This window comes from Panthera pardus, unplaced genomic scaffold (genome assembly GCF_024362965.1).
Source record: "Panthera pardus isolate Hobbes unplaced genomic scaffold, ASM2436296v1 HiC_scaffold_22, whole genome shotgun sequence".
In the NCBI taxonomy this organism is placed as follows: domain Eukaryota; kingdom Metazoa; phylum Chordata; class Mammalia; order Carnivora; family Felidae; genus Panthera; species Panthera pardus.
Window position 1 is genome coordinate 55,663,830 of NW_026526788.1, and position 18,721 is coordinate 55,682,550.

Genomic DNA, 18,721 nt, shown 5'->3' on the forward strand with positions numbered 1-18,721 from the left:
AGTCTTTTGGAATACTGATACCAATCCTCTACTCACATGTGACAACCTCTACCTCCCCTGTGGACTTCTGATACCAAGTTGACCTCAAGTCCCAAAGTAATAAAACCATGCGTGTGTTCTAGGAAACCTTCTGATGCTAAGAGGCTCAACATTATTAAAGTTAAGATCAGATTAAGCAGAGATCGATACCGGTCAAGAATTAACGACAAAGGTAACGCAGAGTCCAGCTGTTTATTTCCTTAAATCCTGCACTATTATAGATCACAAATTCAAATATAAGTTATAATTCATGTTAATAGTCACACCAAGTTAATCTACTAAAGAGCTCTACATTATAGTCAACTCCCGGGGAATGCATTCAGAGAAAGCGGCTGCAGAAATCCTTCTTCCGTTTGTATGAAGTCACTATCTCATTTCCAGTCTATAAAACCAAGAAGAGAGGCTGCATGGGTAAAACTCTCAGGTGACAAGCTGCCTGCCAAATGCAGAGTGAGCTGCGGCAAGAGGCGGCAGGAGGTAAGTAACTCTGGCCACACAAAGAAGACAGCGTCTCTTCGAGCAGGCCCCACACTGAGCCAAGGAGACAGGCAAAAAGGCAATCCGGACCCTCCCACCAGGCCTCGCCTGCAACCTCCCACCGGGGCCATGAGGAAAGGGGAGCCAGAGAAGCCCACAAGCCTGGGGCAACCCACAAAGACTTCTAGAATGGCAGCTTGTCCTCTACGTCCAAGTAATACGGCTGGACGGAGCATGCCTGCCCACCCTCTCCACTGCTTTCAGGATGATGGTTTGGGTGACGATGGTATTCACAGCAGTTGAACTGGGTGGTCTGTAGAAATCACCCCTGACTCTCACAACATCCCCCACCACATTTTACAGATGATGAGATAGACTCAGAGAGTTTAAGTAACTGGCCCAGAGTCCGACAGCTAATCACTACCAATGATCATGGGAGGAAAAGCGAGGACTCAATGCCCACGAGGCTAACTATAACCTGGAAGAGCTGGTCATGCTTCCCAGAGGTGCACTTCTTTGGAGGGCTTCTGGAGCTCCGATGGCGTGTGCCCGTAACTCCAAAACCCCGAGCAGGGAGGACCTAGGCCATGCTTCTGGTCACTAAGGTTTACTGTCCTCTAAAGGGAAGACAAGATGCAGTATACAGAATAATGCCCCCCAGAGATGCCCTTGTCCTAATCCCCTGGGACCTGTGAATGTTACCTTACGTGGAAAAAGGGGTTTGACAGACGTGGTTATGTTACAAATCTTGACACGGGGATGCTATCCTGGATTATCCAGGTGGAACCAGTACAATCACAAGGGACCTTATGAGGGAAAGGAGGAGGCAGGAGAGACAGGAGATGTGACAGCTGACACAGAAGTCGGAGAGGGGCAGGTGGATGGCTCAGTCGGTTAGGCATCTGATTCTTGATTCAGAGTCATGACCTCATGATTCATGAGTCTGAGCCCCTATTGGGCTCCACACTGACAGCGTAGAGCCTGCTTGGGACTCTCTCTCTCTTTGCCCTTCCCCTGCTTGTACACTCTCTCTCTCAAAATAAATAAATAAACTTTAAAAAAAGAAGAAGTTGGAGAGAATGATATAGCCACAGGCCAAGAAATGTGATTGACCTCTAAAAGCTGGAAAAGAAAAGTAAGATTCTCCCCTGAGCCTCCAGAAGAAACACAAGTCTGCCGACACCTGGATTTTAGCCTCATGAGACCCATTTCAGACTTCTGACCTCCAGAGCTGTAGGATAACACATCTGTGTTGTTTTAAGCCACTGAGTTTGTGATCATTTGTCCCAGCAGCAGGAGGAAACAAATACAGACCGTAAGGCTACAGCTGCCAGCAGCTGCGCCCACATCCCCACACGGAGTCCCAGCCAGGTGAGGAAAATCCAGCCAGTCAGTGTCCTTAAAGGCAAAAATGGTTCCAGGTCCATTAAACTGACAGGCAGGGTGCACGGGTGGCTCAGTCAGTTAAGCATCTGGTTCTTGATTTTGGCTCTGGTCATGATTTCATGGTTTGTGGGATCGAGCCCCACGTCAGGCTCAGGGCTGACAGTGCAGAGCCTGCTTGGGATGCTCTGTCTCCCTCTCTCTCTGCCCCTTCTCTCACTTGCTCTCTCTCTCTCTGTCTGTCTCTCTCAAAATAAACAAACAATTTTTAAAAAGACTTAAAAAAACTGACCAAGCAGTATGGGGAAATGGAGTACATGCTCTTTACCAGCTCAGGGGAGTCAGCAAACTTTAGCCAATCTCAAGTTGCCTCTTTAAGATGTGAAAAAATATACCATATACCAACTCCAAGAGTTTTTCTAAGAAGTTTTTTGCAAAGTGTTAAGTGGTCTAAGAATATACGGTGTTAATTTTATGGTGCCTATTTTTCATAAAAGACAAGCATTTCCTTTCAGGTTAGTGCCCATCTTTTTACAAGGGCTGGTCAGGAACAGTTCTGCTCTGAGAAATCCAACCCCTCCCTCCCTAGGCAGAGTCCAGTCTCTTACCCAGAGTCCACATGAGGGTTGGCTCATGCCAGGTCACTTGTCAGGTAGAGACTTGCATCTCTTTAGCAAAGGTCTGGAGCCCACAGAATTATGAGGGAAAAGAGCCAGATTTGGGAGAGACTTGGGATGGGTTTATCAGCTCCCTACCTCTTCTTTACCCACCCCACTCCAAGGCTCCCGACAAGAGCAGGAGACCAGAGCTGTCCTGCAACAAAGACTGAGTTTCTGCCAAGAAGCTCCATCCATATTAACACTGGGGCCAAACCAGCCAGGCGTTCCTTGCCCTACAGCATGGGGATGGGAGGTCGGGTGCAGGAACGGGTCCAAATGTGTAAGGCAATGGTTCCCAGCCACTTCACCAAAAGAGTGCCCTTTGATCACACTCCCCAAACATTTGAAAAGTATGGGCCATTAAAATATCTCTATTAATAATATATCTTCCCATATTTTTTTAAAATTTTATTTGAGAGAGAGAGAACACAAGTGAGGGAGACAGACAGAGGGAAAGAGAAAGGAGAATCCCAAACGGGCTCCACGCTCAACGTGAGCCAGACCCAGGGCTCAATCCCATGACCCCAAGATCATGACCTGAGCTGAAATCAAGAGTCGGACACTCAACCGAATGAGCCACCCAGGAGCACCTATCTTTCCAAATTTTTATTATTAATCAAGAGCCAATTAATCAACTGCCAGTCAGGGCTTCTCTTTAGCAGAAGATGGCCAGTGCTACACCAAATGCTGCCCACACTGCAAAGAGCTTAAAGGAACCCCTGGTTTCTTCTTTGAGCTTCTCAAGACCTGTGGACACCTGGCCGGAATCCCAAGTAAGAAACAGAACCACTTAAGCCACAGAATTAAGTATGGGGAGGGTCTCATCAGGAGATGCAGGGTCCTGGCCCATCCTAATAAAAAATGGAGTCAGTCAAACCCTGCCATGCATCCCCTGGGTTCAGCCTCTTTCCGATTCATGTCTGTCTCCACCAGCTAAAAGGTCCATGTTTCCTTCTTGATCTTGATTACCTCCTGTCTCAAGTTTTCATGGCCTCCCAGGCATGAGAGGCAGCAGGGGCTCCCTAGAACTACCTTCCACACCCCATTTCAAGCAGAGGGGTATGCCTGCCTGCTTCTACAGAGACTCCATTTAGCCCACCCTCAATAGATTTTACTTCTACAAGCCATCAGTCCTTGAACAACTAGCTTCATATTTCTGAGCCACAGGTCAAAGTCAACCACAGGTCAAGTAGAACAGGGGTCAGTGGGCAAGTGCTGAGTCCATCAAATCCATGAAGCTGGGGCCTGACACACAAGCTCAAAGCCCCAAGCCCAGAAATTACAGAAGGGAGGGAGGAAGTCCTGGGCTCCTCACGAAGAGCAGAAGCTGTTCACTCTCCTCCCACAGGCTTCGGGACAATGCCCACCACCTGAAAGACACGGCTTACCGGCCCTGCTAAGCCCACTCATGCTGGGGAAATGAGGATGGGTAGCCTGATCACTGCCTCATCTGGTAGGAGAAGCAGGAAAAGGAGTCATGAAGAACGTCGGGGGCTCGGACAGAGATACAAGCAACTGTACCTGATGGAAACAAAATGTGGTCTAGCCACACATGGGGATACGACTCAGTCGTAAGAAAGAACAAGACTTGGATGGACCTTAAAAACACCACGCTAAGTGAAGTAAGACAGTCCCAGAAGCCAAATATTGTATGACTCCACATGTATGACACACTAAGGATCGGTGAATTCCTAGGGATGGAAAGTAAAAGGGAGGCCACCAGAGCTGGGAGAGAGGCAGGAATGGGGAGTTATTGTTTAATGGGTGCCGAGCTTCTGCTGGGCACGATGACGAAGTTTGGGGCACTGACAATAGTGATGGCTGCCTGACATGTGTGTGCAGTTAATGCCACTGAACTGCACACTTACAAGTGGTTACAGTGATAACTATGTTTATTTTAATACACACACACACACACACACACACACATTTCAGGCCAGCCAAGGATAGACATACACTCATCCGTCCTCATGTCATGGGATGGAGACCCACAAGAGGGGAGGGGGCTCTGGTTGAGGGAGTGGTGTATTCAGGAAAGATGACTTTTACTCTCTGCTCAGTCACTCTGCTCGTAAGTACCCTCTGTGGCCCCCTCTGCCCATCATCCATTCCAGACTCCTCGTTCTAGGAAACAGAGACCGTCTATACCTTCTGGGCCGAGATCCACACAACACTCTAGAATTGTGGGGCCCCTGCTCATAGGACAACTGCACCCTCTCCATCCACCCGTGTCTCCCACATCCTTCAACACCTGACTCGAAACTTCTCACCTTCCCAGAAGACTCCTGAGCAATCTCTTTCCTCTTCCTGTTTCTCTATTTTTTATCATGAAAGGCAGTATAGCAGAGAGGGTTAGAGCCTGACCTGAATTCAAAGCCTGGATTTGCCAACAAATACCCGTGTGACCAATGACTTCACCCCTCCATGCCTCAATTCTCCCCACTGTAAAACAGGATAATAAGTGCATAGGACTGTTAACAATTAAAATGAGAAAATCCACATAAAGTGTTTGGTGCATAGGTGCTTAACAAATGGTAATTACAATTATTCTAACAATTATATATAGCTTTGGTATTAAACTGCATTTTTTGAAAATATTTGATAGCTCAAGCATTTTTAAATGTCTTAATTTAAAAAAAAATCCCTATCTCTTACGTTTCTTTAATGGCAGCACAAAATTATTTATATAATTTCTGAAATGGCTTTAAAAAAAATCCTCCCTCCCCTAAAAGTTATTCATAATTGCTCCCCTCCTATGTGTACTCCTCTCTGTTCAGAATCTTCTTGATGCTTATGAATTCAGTTTGTCCCATACTGATTTTTGTAATGCTGTAGGAGAGGACTTTTCATTCCTTTGAGCCACAAAACGTCCCCAGCAGAGCGCTCTGCCTTTGCTGGGCTTTCTCCTGGGGGGCGACCTGTCCACTGCTCTTCCCTCCAGCCCTCCCCCAGGCGCTGGCCAGCTGCATTTGTGAAGGCCCATGTGGTTCTGAGGCAGCAGGGTCAGAGCCAGGGGCCAGTGCTGTGTTTAGGACATTCAACCATGCTGGGCGCATCAGCCCTCTCTGGCACTCAGGATGTCAATCTCGGGCTGGCTGCCCTCTGCTGCAGAGGCTCCCGGCCAGCCCAGTGGGACGCTTGCCTTTTTCACTTGAGCCTTGACAGCAGGCACAGATGTAATGATTGGAAAGCACTTTGAGAATTCAGAGTGCTCTGTAATTGCTAACTCATAATCCCCAAATTGTTCTCTGTGTGGCCGCAGGAGGTAAAGCGTCTGCCCTTGGGAGGGTCTTTGTTAGCGTGGCTCCCACACCAGAACCAGGCTGGGCGGAGGCAAAGGGGGGTTCTGATCGTAGAGGGGTACCTATCTAAGACTCATCAAAGTGTGCTGAGAGGAAGGCTTCTCAAAGTGTGAACCAGATAAGGAGGGGCTTGATAATAATTCAGATTCTTGGGCCCTCTCACATCTACAGACTCGGGATCTCTGATGATAATGCTCTGATGATAATCTGCATTTTAATAAACTCCCCTAGACAACTCTCATTCACACTAATTAGAGTACTAATGGTTTAGAGGTAGAGTACTAATGGTTTGGGTCAGAAGGACCTGGATTTGAGTCAGCTATGATCCCTATTGCCAGAGCTCAGCAAGTGACCTGACACTAGACCCACAAGATCTAGGTATTCCGGAAAAGAAAAAGAAAAAAAAACAATTTTTTTTAAGAGTTTCAAGGTCAAATCAGTTTGGCCAATGCAACACCCCACACGTCCCCCAGGGGCTTTATAATGCACATAAGCAGATTAAAGGGGCTGACCCAGTACTTCCCAAACTGTCTAACCAAGGAAGTTTCTTTCCATCATTACTGCCAGAAACATCTCACAGACTTAATATCTCATGAGACAAAGCTCATGAAGGTCCTTCCTGGGAAAAGTGAAGTCTAGGGAGTAAAGGAATAGAATCTTAAGGCAGCGGTTCTGGCAAGAAGGAGGCCCTAGCCAGTGTGGGGCAGCCACAGCAGCCCCATCCCTCATGCACCAGGGTCCTTGGCGGCAAGGCTGGTTCAGTCCCGCAGATCTGCTGCCCAGAGTGGACGTGTCACAACGGCGAGGTCACCTTCCTGTTTCGGGTAATTTCCCTTGGAGGCAAGACAGATCCATTTTTAACAGCTCTTCATTTCAGCAGAGAATGCCCTCCTGCCTCTGATGGGGGCTGGGGACCAGGACTGGAAGGGAGGCTTTGTTCTTCTGACCAGTGCTGACAGTTTAATTAAACCCAGCTCCAGACGGGGTCGGCAGGGTCAGGCATTCTTCAACAGGGCTCCTGCAGAATATCACATCCACGCCTCTCCAGCCACCAGGGCTCTGTTAATGAGCTATCCTGGTCCTTACAGCAGGGATATAAATAAGGGGAAATAAATGCCCTGGGCTGCCCTTAATCACCCATCCCCACCCCTTCCAGGTCCAGCAGAGACACAAAAGGTTGATCTTGTCCGGAGACATATTAGTTGCAAGGCTAAAAAGAAGCCCAGAGTAACTGGGTTTCCAGAAGTGGCTTCTGGGTGAACAAGAAAAGCAAGCAGCGAGAGGGGGTGTTGTAAGGCAGCACAGCAGACCCCTCCCTGAATCTGGAAGGACAGAGGCACAGAGACTGACACCCACTGTGCTCCACACCCAAACACGAATGGAGAGTGAGTTTTGCTGATGTAAGAGGAGCCGTCTGGTTCAAACAGGTCTGACCCCTGTGTGCATCCATGAAACATCTCCACATTCTCTAGTGATTGACTGTCAGGTGAGGAAGCTAACCTCAAATCCAGGTAACCTGCTACCAGGGTATAACCACCTTGGCAAGAGACAGGGCTCCAGCTAGTGAAGCATCTGCCTCTACCCACTCCGTCCTGCTGTTGGTCAGAGGCTGGCAGATTGCTCTCAAAAAGCAGTGATGACAGACCCTCCCCTCCTGGAGAGACAGTGCCTACCCGTCTGTCTACACAGCCCACTGCAAGTGTCCTCGGAGCTGAGGACAGCTCTTGGCCTACAGGAGGCCCTGGGTAACTGTTGGATGAATGGGTGGGCGGGTGGATGGGTAGGTTTATGGGTGGATTGGTAGACAGGGAAGTAGAAGCAGAATGAGTGGGGGGCTGGATGGGGAGGATTGATGGGTAAATGAATGGAAGAGCGGATGGGCAGGCAGATGGATTAGGTGGGTGGAAGTGTGTTCGGTGGGTGGAGATGGGAGGATGGGAGCTATGGTACAGGGTACAGAGACAGATGGGCAGATGGGTAAGTTGACTGGTGAGTCGGTAGATAGGTAAGCTGGAGTGCATCAAGTCAGAGGTGGATAGGGGGCAGGTATATGACAGGTTGATGGGGCTGAGGGGATAGGTAGGTGGTGGGAAGATGGGTAGGTAGATAGGTGCAGGAGGTGAATGGGTGGTAAGTAGGAGGTGGATGGGTAAGGGGAGGTGGAAGGATGATATGCAAGGATGAGCTGTAGCATCAGAGAGACCAGGGTTCAAATTTGGCTCAGCCCCTTGGGCAGGTCACAAACCCTCTGAGCTTGCATTCCTTCATCTGTAAAATGGGGGAAATGCCGACATCAGAGATGTTGTGATGATGAAATCAGATAATGTTTGTGGGTTGCCCCCCTGATCCTGGCCCAGAATAGCCTTCCATTTGTTCTAACCATTGCTGTAACAACTGCGGTCCCTGAGACCTCCTGTTGAGACACCCCAGCCTCTGCCTGGAGAGCCCTTCTGCTGGCGAGCACACCTCCGTGGCTCCCTCCGTGGCCCCTAGGGGTGCCTCCATAGGTGCACCTCGTGAAAAACAGCCTCTCGTGAAAAAAAAAAAAAAATGTTAAACCTGTTGGGGGAGGTCCCTGCAAAGCAAGAGGATGGCTCTGCGTTAAGACAGATGAGGATAAATCACCAGCAGAGGACAAAGGCTCAAGTGTAGGGTCAACTTAGAGGCTGTAGTGCCACCTCCAAAGCAATCCCTACGTAGAATCGCCTAGCATTTCCTGAGCATCTATTACAGGCCACAAAGTTTACAGCTGACACGAGAGTGGGTTACACCTTTCTCCAATCCCCACAACAGCCTGTGAGGTAGACGGTATTATCTTTATCTGATAAAAGAGCAAAACGGTGCTCGATGGGGTTACAGGAAGTCCTCCAACATCACATACCTAGCACTCACTGTAACTCAGACCACAGAAGCTTGCCATCGTTTATACAAGCTGGGAGGTCTCCTACCATAGAAATTACACATGCTTCTTTTCAGAATATCTGGGAAATAAATAGAGAAAAGGAAAAAAGTCGCCCAGAGACCACCCCTGTTGGCAGTTTGCAGACCGTTTCTGTGCTTTCTTTAGAGTGATTTCTTTAGTGGTTACATTGTCAGTACAATTTTGCATCCTGACTTTTGATAACACAAACATGTATCTGCATTGCTTTACATAAAGACCACTTTTGGTGATATAAATATCTCATCAAATAGATACACCAGAATTTGTTTAACTGCTCCCTCAACACTGGACACTTTGGTTATTTCTATATTCAATATTCTATATTTCAATAGAGGAATATTCTGTATTTCAAATTCTAATTAACGCTGCAGTGAACATGTTTGCACCCACGTATTATTACTTCCTTGGGCTCGATCCCCAAATGTGAGCTTCAGGACCTTCAAAGGCCCGGTGTCTAATTCCAACCCAATCACCTCACTGCCCTGTGGTCCAAGCCAAGTCACCGCCTGGGCCTCAGGTCCCGTGGTAAGGAACGAGATGGACAGACCAACCCAACTCAGGGGGAGATATTACTGAAGAATAGCCAGGAAGAGGAACCCTGCAGCCACGTCAACAACATCAACATAATGTGGGCTGCAGCATCAAAGTGTGCCAGTCACTTTGTGACCACACCTTACCCTACGTATTTGGTCTCTCTCAAACCTGTTTTCATGCCTAGTTAGCATAATGGCCTCTGCTGAAAGTCCATGATTTGCTCCCGGTGAAAAGGATTAGCAATGGATCCCTTAAAGCAGAGGGGAGGTCAACAGGTGAGAGACCAGAAACACCAGGCCCTGCCTCCCCTCTCTCCCTGGCTCTTAAGGGAATGTGGTCCCCCTCCAGGTCCTGGAGGAGGAGCGGGCTCCATGGTAAGACTACACCGGTGATCCCCAACACAGCTCCTTGGCCTGGGGATGATCTCATGACCAATCATGAGGTCATGATTGAGCTCTCTAGACCAATCATGAGGTCATGAGGTGAGCCAATCAGATTCTTTCCCCAGAAATCTGGACTTAGGACCTGAGACCTGGGCATTAACTCCAAAGTCAGAAGAAGCAGGAGGGGAGTCGGCACTGTGGCTAACCAAAGTCATGGTGGAACTGAGATGTTGTCCATAAGCCCATAATAAGTAGATATTCAGAAAGAACTAGAAACACCCTTCACATCTCAGTCCTGGTCCCAGCTCTACTTCACTTCCTGTCCTGGGGAAACTAAGTCTGCTGGTTGTCCCCTTACAGTACCCACCACACCCTTACCATCACCAGCGTGCAGGAGTTTCTGTTTCTGGAGCCGAGAGTGCCCAAGTGCTGCTTGGACAGACCAAGTGGACTGGGAGAGTTAACAGAGGTGTTTTGCAATGCCAGATGTTCAAGTCAATAGACAGGGTGGAGGTGGGACAAAGAATGTTAGCAAATAAATCTCTAAGCACTTGCTCCTCACTGTTCCCTAGAACAGCAACAAAGGTAAAAAGCTCAGTGAGGCCACATGCCACAAACAACCAGATCAACCAAAGGGTTTGTTTAACCATTTCCCTCAGAATGTGTACTTTTGAGATGGCCTGAATTGGAGGGGCACCATGCTGCACTAAACCAAGTTGGGCCCAGTCATGAACTCAAGTCCTGGGCTGACCTGAGGGGGAAAATGCACAGGAGCTCTCCTCAAAGTCCTGATGACTGGCACACCTGTGCTTACAGATGAGCTTAAGAAATATTCTAGAGGAGAGCTAGAGAAAGCAGTCCCCCTCCACCCGGGTCTGGCTATGCTCCTGGATAAGAAACATCTCCTGCCAAGAGTTAGGAACCCATTGCCTAAAAAGAAAAAGCAGCAGGCACTGGGAAAGGTTCTGGCTCTAGAGCCTGGAAATATTCCCCAAAGAGCCACCAAGCCTTCGATCAGGAGGGCCCATCTCCTGGAAGTCCTTCTGTTCACTGCTGACTGGCCCCTCCCCAAGGCAGCCAGCCCCAAGCCACTGGGGTAAGAACATCCAATGTTTCTGGAGGCCACTGCCTCCAGCTCCCAGCCCTATAGGGTGCCAAGAGCATAAGTGAGGCAGACTCCTGTTCCCTTCAATGGCTTTTCCACTCCTTGAATGGAGCTCCTTGTGCCAGCCTTTGGATATAAAACTCAGCTATTTAATATTTGTTAAGGCATAGAAGTGCTTTTCTCCAGTAAAACATGAAGAGCACTGGGTGGGGAGTCCAAAGGGGCTTCAGTACTGATCCTGAGGAGGTCGCTTTACCCCTCCAACTTTGACTTTTTCCTGACTTTCAACAGCAATAAAACCATGACACTCTGTTCACCTCGCAGGGTCACAGGTCTCAGACGAGACACGGGAGCGTCAGCTTCACTGCAGGGCCATTCACTCACCAACATTGCCCAGAGCACAATGGACATCGGCTGCAGGCCTGGATGCTTTACGTGCACGATCTCAGCTCAGCCTCCTGATAGCCCAACAGCATACCGGTAAGAAAAGCAGGCCCCAGGAAGTTAGACCATCTGGCGTTATACCTTGAAAAATCCAGGACCACCTGACCCTTGATTTTCTCCTCCAGGCTACCTTCCCATTCCACCAGGAATCCAAGCTCTCTAGACACAGGCCAAGAAGGCAGCCACATGGACCACACTGTGTCACCACTGTCAGGAGGGGAGCCCACGGACGGCAGGACACAAATAAAAGGCACCAGGGCACCTGGTAAAAGGTAGACCCAAGAGTTGGAGAAAGACCCCTGTGGAGCCATCCTATCCCCTTCAGCCCCAAGAGCTGGTGGAAGGCTATGGCCAAAGATGTCAAAATATGAATAGGGTTAGAAGTAATCTCAAGCAAAAGGCGGGAAGTTTGTGAATTTAGATTCATATGAGGAGATCTTGGGTATTTTAAAATAAATGAGAGATGGAAACAACCTAAGTGTCCATCAACAGATGAATGGATAAAGATGTGATATATATATAATGGAATACTATTCAACCATGAAAAAGAATAAAATCCTGCCATTTGTAACAATATGGATGGACCTTGAGGGATTTTGCTAAGTGAGATAAACCAGAGAGAGAAAGATAAGTATTCCATGGTACCACTCATATGTTGAATCTAAAAAAAAAAAAAAAAAAAAAAAAAAGTCAAATTCATAGAAACAGAAAATGGCAAATGGCAAAGTGGTTTCTGGGGTGGGGGAAAATAGGAAGAGGTAGATCACAGGACACAAACTTTCAGCTATAAGATGAATAAAGGTCTGGGGTGACTGGGTGGCTCAGTGGGTTAAGCGTCCAACTCTTGATTTCAGCTCAGTTCATGATCTCACGGTTCGTGGGTTCAAGCCCCATGTCAGGCTCTGCACTGGCAGTGAGGAGCCTGCTTGGGATTCTCTCTCTCTCTCCTTCTCTCTCTCTCTCTCTGCCCCTCCCCGCCTTGCTCTCTAAATAAATAAATAAAATGTTTCATAACATAAGTGAGAGAGGGTCAAAGCAGGTGCCCAGAGCTCAACGGCAAGCACGCACTACACACATACTCTGAACGCTGGTCAGTGGAAGACAGTGGGTCAGGATGGCCGAGGGGAAGGGAAGCCGAGCAGACAGATAATGCTGGGAGCATGAGGGCAGACTTTTGCAAGGTGAAGAGGGCTTGGGGAAAGCAAAAAGAAAAGTACAGGAGGACACCAAGGGAAAAGATGTTCGGGATGAATTTTTGCAGAGGCGGAGCTGTGATAAGACCTGCGAGAGCCAGCTTCTAGAAAGGACAGCACAGAGAAAACAGGAGCTGCTGGAGCCAGGGCAGGGCAAGGCCAGCACCTGCCCGTGACCAGTAACAGCACAGAACTCAGGTTAAAGCACAGGTTAGGGAGATGTTAGGGCGGAGGCATCTGCTGGGAAGGACCATGCACCTTCAGCAGCTAAGTAAAGTGCCCACCGTGTATGCCCAGCCTGGAATGAAAGCACCAACCCACCAAGTGACGGGGGACTGAAGAAGGCCCGGCTCAAGCCCAGGGGTGGTGAAGACCAGCAGAAGGGGTCATCACTGAGGGTCACTACGGAGACCCTCCAGGCCAGAAGGAGGAAGAAACGGGAAATGACCATAGAGACCATTTGGACAGCTTAAAGACAAAAACTTGAAGGCAGGTTCAATGACACAGGCTAATCAAGAGCTCTGGAAATTGTGACAGACGTGGAAAGAACCGGCTGTGCTTAATCCAAACTCCAGAAGCCCAGTCACACCCATCAGCACTCAGGCAGCCCTAGGGTGCCGTCTCCCACCCAGCCCCTGCCCCTCAGTCTTGTCTAAGTCACTTGCTGCCTCTTCCTCCACCTCGGTGCTGCCTATAAACTTCTTCGGGGGAGACCAGCAGCCTCGCTTCCTCACACGGTGCTCTGCTGGCCATGCAGGTCCCAACCAGGTTGTTAATGACAACTGAAAGAACTCAAAAACCTCCCAACCTAAAATTCAAAATCCCTATAGCCCTTCCAAAATCTAACAAGAGGGGCACCTGGGTGGCTCAGCCGGTTGAATGTTCGGCTCTTGGTTTCAGCTCAAGTAACGATCCCGCTGGTTCATGAGTTCAAGTCCCCAGTCGGGCTCTATGCTGACAGCGCGGAGCCTGCTTGGGATTCTCTCTCTCTGCCTCTCCCTTGTTCATACACGCTCTCTCTCTCTCGCTCTCTCTCCCTCAAAAAATTAATAAGTAAACATTTTTAAAAATCTAACAAGAGGACACAGTTGTTGTAGATACTTACGGAAAGCAAAGTGAAGGAAAACATAAATTGTTGGAACACAGATTTGGGGCTCAAAGTTAACAAAATGTTTCTAATATGCAGATCTGTGCAATAATGCAACTGACTGTGGAGGTGGTGAACTCTCCATCATTAGAGGTAGCCAAGCAAAGACTGAAGGACCACAGGCTAAGGAGCTGCAGAAGAGATTCCTTAGATGATCTCTAAGGTCCTCTCCAACCCAGGATCCCAAAAAAGAAGCAAATGCTAGAATAAGTACAGACACATTTAGCACATCACAGAGTAGCAGAATTAGCCACTACCCTTTAAACTTGGAAGAAATACATTTACAGCAGATAAAAGTCCGACTTTATGCCATGGTTACTAAGTTTCCAGACCTCATTACCCAGATCTGAAAATATAAATAGGTCCAAGAAGGGCTTAGTTGAATGAATAAATATTCGACCCAAGGCAGGTTACCAAAGGCTGAGACAGATGCACAAAGACAGTGCTCCCTATAAAGCCTGGCATCACGGCTGACGAGAATGTCCACTCCCAGAACATTCTCACATCCACACTGTCAGAGGCAGCACATAGAACTGAATGAGTCGTGGATTCTGCAAGTGCTCACCAGACAGAAATGCCCCCACGCAGCACCTTCCTACAGAAAGGGCCTGGCTTTTGATGCCCCGTGCAACTCCTGACAGGTAAGGAGCAGGAGGTCACCGTCATGGGAAATTCTGGGTCCCCCTGACCAGACACTGCCCCTCCCACAGGGTGAGGGACTAGACCACAGAGTTTTGGCCACAGTGTCACTCACAGCCTCGACAGAGCCTGGTTATTCTGGAACAGCAGTTCTGGCAAACTGTGCAGCTGGTTCCGGTTCAGTCGTCTGAAAAAGAGAAGAAAGGAAGACTCGGAAGTTGCCTAAGTGTTCCAGGAAATCCAAAGACTTTTCAGACAGCACTGGATTCAGAGTGAGAGGGCACAGGGTTCAAATTTTAACAAAGTCACTGTGTAACCCCAGGGAAATTACCTCCTCCGGGCCTCAGTTTCTTCATCTATAAAGTGGGAATTCACCATCCAACACTTGGGGAGGAGAAGCACAGAGCGCCTGTGAAAGCTCCCCACCAAGGACCCGAAGTACAGTGGGCGTCGACACCTTCCATGACTTCCTCCCTTGCTCATCATCATCATCGTTACATTTGCATGACCCTTTGTAATTTAGAAGGCACTGATTCAAATATCATCTTGGTTTTCGAGCTGAATACCTGACTACACTTGAAATGTGAGATATACCCTTATGGGGTAGGACTAGCCACAAGGTCCTGATTTTTTGTTGTTTCATCCACATTTGACTCCGTGGCAACTTAACTTTTTTTTTAGTGTTTGCTTTAGGTCTTTTTTCAAAATCAAAACAGCTTTCTCGATTTTCTAAATTATGTATGAAATCGCATGCTTAATTCTTTAAAAACTTCAAGCAATAGAAGAAAAAGTATTCAGCCACCTGCATTTTCCTCACTCAACAATTTGTGGATGTCTTTTCATGCCAAACGATAGAGAACGACCCCTTTATTTTTAATGACTGACTAGTATGCCCATCATTTCTAATTGCTCCACGGGTGGACAGACGACTCCCCGTTTTGTAAACACAGGCAGGAGTGGGAAGGCTGGTCCTGGAAGGTGGCCTGGCGGAGAAGACCCAATACAGAAAGGACCCGGACTCGTCCCAGGAAGGCAGCGATGCCTAACCAGAAGCTTCTTGCCACCTTCAGCACCTAGTTCTCTATACCAGAGCACCAGAGGCCAGTCCACTGGGGCTGTGGCACCTATAAATGTAGAACCTTGGTGCTCACACAGACCATCCGCAGGGGCTTCACCTGGGAGTTGGTAAGCACTGCGTACCCCAGACCTGTTGAGTCAGAGTCTGCATGTTAACAAGATCCCCCAGTGATCTGCGTGCATGTCAAGGTTGGAGAAGCACAAGTGTACGAGGCAGCCCCCGCCCTCCACACTACAGCACAGTTTGGGCCTCACACGACCATCCCCTTCAACAGTGCTGGACGATGAGAAACCAACTCGGCAAGAGCTTTCTTTCAGTGGGAGGGAGGAAGAAATGTAGTTCTCTGTGGCCAATAGTAACTGGTCTGTGGTAACCTCCTCAGAGGTCGCTCTTTGTCTGATATGTGAGAAAGGCATCATTTTCTAGCACGGTGCAGACAATTAGACCAGCTGGAAGAGGTTTACTCAAAAGGGAGGGCTCCTAGGGAAACACATCACTGCCTTGGAAAAAAAAGGGGTGGGGGGGACCACCAATATAATCCTTAAAGCAACAGGAGTAGACATCAGATCACCTCAAGTTCCTTCACCTTGTCCAGTAAATTAATCCTGTGTTTACACTGTCTGGTAATCATTGTTTTTGTTTTGTTTTGTTTTCCCCCAGGACTTTCTCATCTTTCTGGCTTCAATTTCTGAAAACATTTAAGAGAGAAAAAAAATTCAATAGCCAGTTTAAAGTAGAAAATCAAAGGACGCCAAAGGAGGGACCCAGCACGGCGAGGAACCTGCAGGTCCCTGCCCCATCCTGGTGGCAGCAGCAGGCATGACCTGGGCCACCCCCAACGTGGGTAGACCCCCGCCCACCTTTTCTCCTCCTGCAGGGCAGGGCAGCCCCCAGCCAGAGCCGCAGTGGGTTAGGTCCCAACCAGGCCCTCCCAGCCAAGTCACGAGGACATATTTTGTTCTGAGCCTTTTCAAGAAAACAAACACAGGACTAATCATCTGTCCTAGCTGCAGCCTCCTTATTGCTCAGGTTTAGGCCTGGATGAAGAACACAAAAGAAAGATCGCCTTGAATGTCTTCCAGGCAGCAGGAAGGCAAGAAGACAGCCATATTCTTCTCCCTTTATTTAATACCTCCCTTTCTTTGAAGTAAAAGAGAAGAGTGAGGTATGAGGTCATAGTCATTAAGATCTCAGGCTTTGGAGGGAAAATGATCCGGGTTCTAATCCCTTCTTCTGCCCTTAATCTCTTAATAATCACTTAATAACACAAGTGCCTTAACTGCACTGCACCTCTGTTTCTCATCCGTAAAACGCCACTGACCACTGTGTTGTTTTAAGGATTAAATGAGATACAGTAGGGCAAAGAGCTCAGCTTGGCGCCTGGCACAGAGTAAGGCAATCAACAGTAGCTATAATTATAATTATAAACTCATTGTAAGAAAATTCATCAAAAAGATGAGCACAAAGAATAAAATTATCCCACCACTCAGTGTAATGAGAGTTAATATTCCCAATGATTTTCCTCCTCCTGTATTCTATGTACATACAAGCTGATTTAATTTACATAAATGTCACTTCCTGCCTTTTTCATTTAATATTACATTGTGAGCACATTCCAATGGTCTCAACTGTTCTTGACAAATGTGATCTGATATCTTATGTCTCCACCAGAACGGTTTTCCATTTTTTTGTTGTATTTGTTGTATTTAAATGATGTGCCATGAATATCCCCCGATAAACAAATTTTTAGCCACATCTCTGATTATTTCCTTAAAATGAAATGGGACTTTCTGGCTCGAAGGGCATGAACTTCAGGACTCTGCGCACCTCTTGAGAGCCAAACCAAAGCAAAAAAATGAGACCAGTGACCACCGTGAACTTGAGTGTCCATCCCCCACCTCACTCGTACCACATTCCCTTTTCTTTTCATTACTGCCAACCTGAAATGCAAAAATTGATCAAGACCCATTTTCAAATGCAAAAGCCCTGTATGGAGCAAACCATGTAAATCAGAAACATTTCCACCTTCCGGTTTCTGTGCTGTGGCCCTGAACACCCAAGACGCAAATCCTCAGGTGGCCGGCCACTGTACCTTCCCTGACGGTCCCCTTGGCACACCATTTCTTCCTTATGGCTACACGAATCAGTGGGTGTGAGATGATATGAAGCCATCTCACTTCCTCAGTACTGCATGGATTTTTTGCCATAATGCATTTTCAGGGAAAACCGACAAAGACAGTTGCTTTTAGAGCACGGGGTGCGGACACCCTCCAGCTTTGTCCTTGCTGTCATCTCACGACAACAATGCCGTGACGGCTTCCACGGCTGCGGCTCCCCCTGGCTCCCATCAGCAGGTGGGAGGCGGGCGGGGCGTGCAGTCCTCTCCCCGCACATGGCCCTCGCTGCCAGACTCAGCCATCATGTGCCCCCGGCGCCACCCCACCGCCCCAAGCCTGTGCCCGCGGATACTTACAGCCGCTCCAGCTCCTTCATGTCGTCGAAAGCCCCCCGCTCCACCACTCCAATCTGGTTCTCCATCAGCTGCCTGGGGAGGCAAAGAGACAGGACAGCTGCAGGGTGTTGGACAGGAACTCTCAGCAGCAGATGGCACAAGGGAGTGAAACAGGAGCAGGGCTGGAGATACACGCAGACCCGCGTCCCGGCCCGAGCGGACAAAACTGCCTCACAAGCTTGCAAATTCCCGACAGGGCTGGTGGCATGCTCAGCCCCGACAGCAAGATGCACTTCCAGCCCCCGAGCCCATGCCAATCCCTCTGAAGCGGCCACCGTGGTCACAGGATCCCAGAGCACCGGGCTACAGCTCCAAAGACAGCCTCGTCTTGGGAAGCTGGGACCCAGGCAGCAGGGGTCAATGCCAGGCTGCTGGCGCACGTGCCCTCCTTCAGCCCAGAGGGCACACGTCCAAGCGGCAGAGCAGGGGGATGGGCCGGTAGCAGGGGGCGGGGAGCCTGTGCCAACTGGGCAAAGCCCACACGTGCAGCAAACACGCTGCAGTTGGCAGCCAGCACCCCTCTGCCCGCACTCCTACACTGCCTGGCCCCATCTGCTGCCCACTCGACCACCTGGCTCCACGAGACTGCACCTCCTCACCACCAACGCGCCCTACAGCCCAGAACATCCGGCTGGCAGGCAGTTTGCTTGTTGCGTGGGAATTTTGGAGACCATCAAGTAGATTTTTCTCCCTGTGGTTTTCTCCTGTCCACTCTCAAGCGGGTGGCTCGAGGTCCCACAAGGACCTCAGAGGAGGTTTGGGGATAGGACAGGGGCAGAAGCTGCCACCACACACTTCTCTTCTTCCACCTTGTTTCCAAAAGCCCGAGCTGTTGAGGAGCTCGTGCTGGAGGCCTGGGTGGGTGGGGGGTGACAGGAGGGAAGG

The 18,721-nt window shown here is 48.9% G+C and overlaps 1 protein-coding gene across 1 annotated transcript in view; it reads right to left on the minus strand.

Moving 5' to 3' along the window:
• SLIT1 (slit guidance ligand 1) overlaps positions 1-18,721 on the minus strand; it is a 170,467-nt gene that overhangs the window by 128,504 nt on the left and 23,242 nt on the right. Inside the window, exons 3-4 of the mRNA XM_053909786.1 lie at positions 17,798-17,869; positions 14,362-14,433 (exon numbers count right to left, since the gene is read on the minus strand). Coding sequence (XP_053765761.1) covers positions 14,362-14,433; positions 17,798-17,869 — 144 coding nt within the window. The remainder of the gene's footprint in view (positions 1-14,361; positions 14,434-17,797; positions 17,870-18,721) is intronic.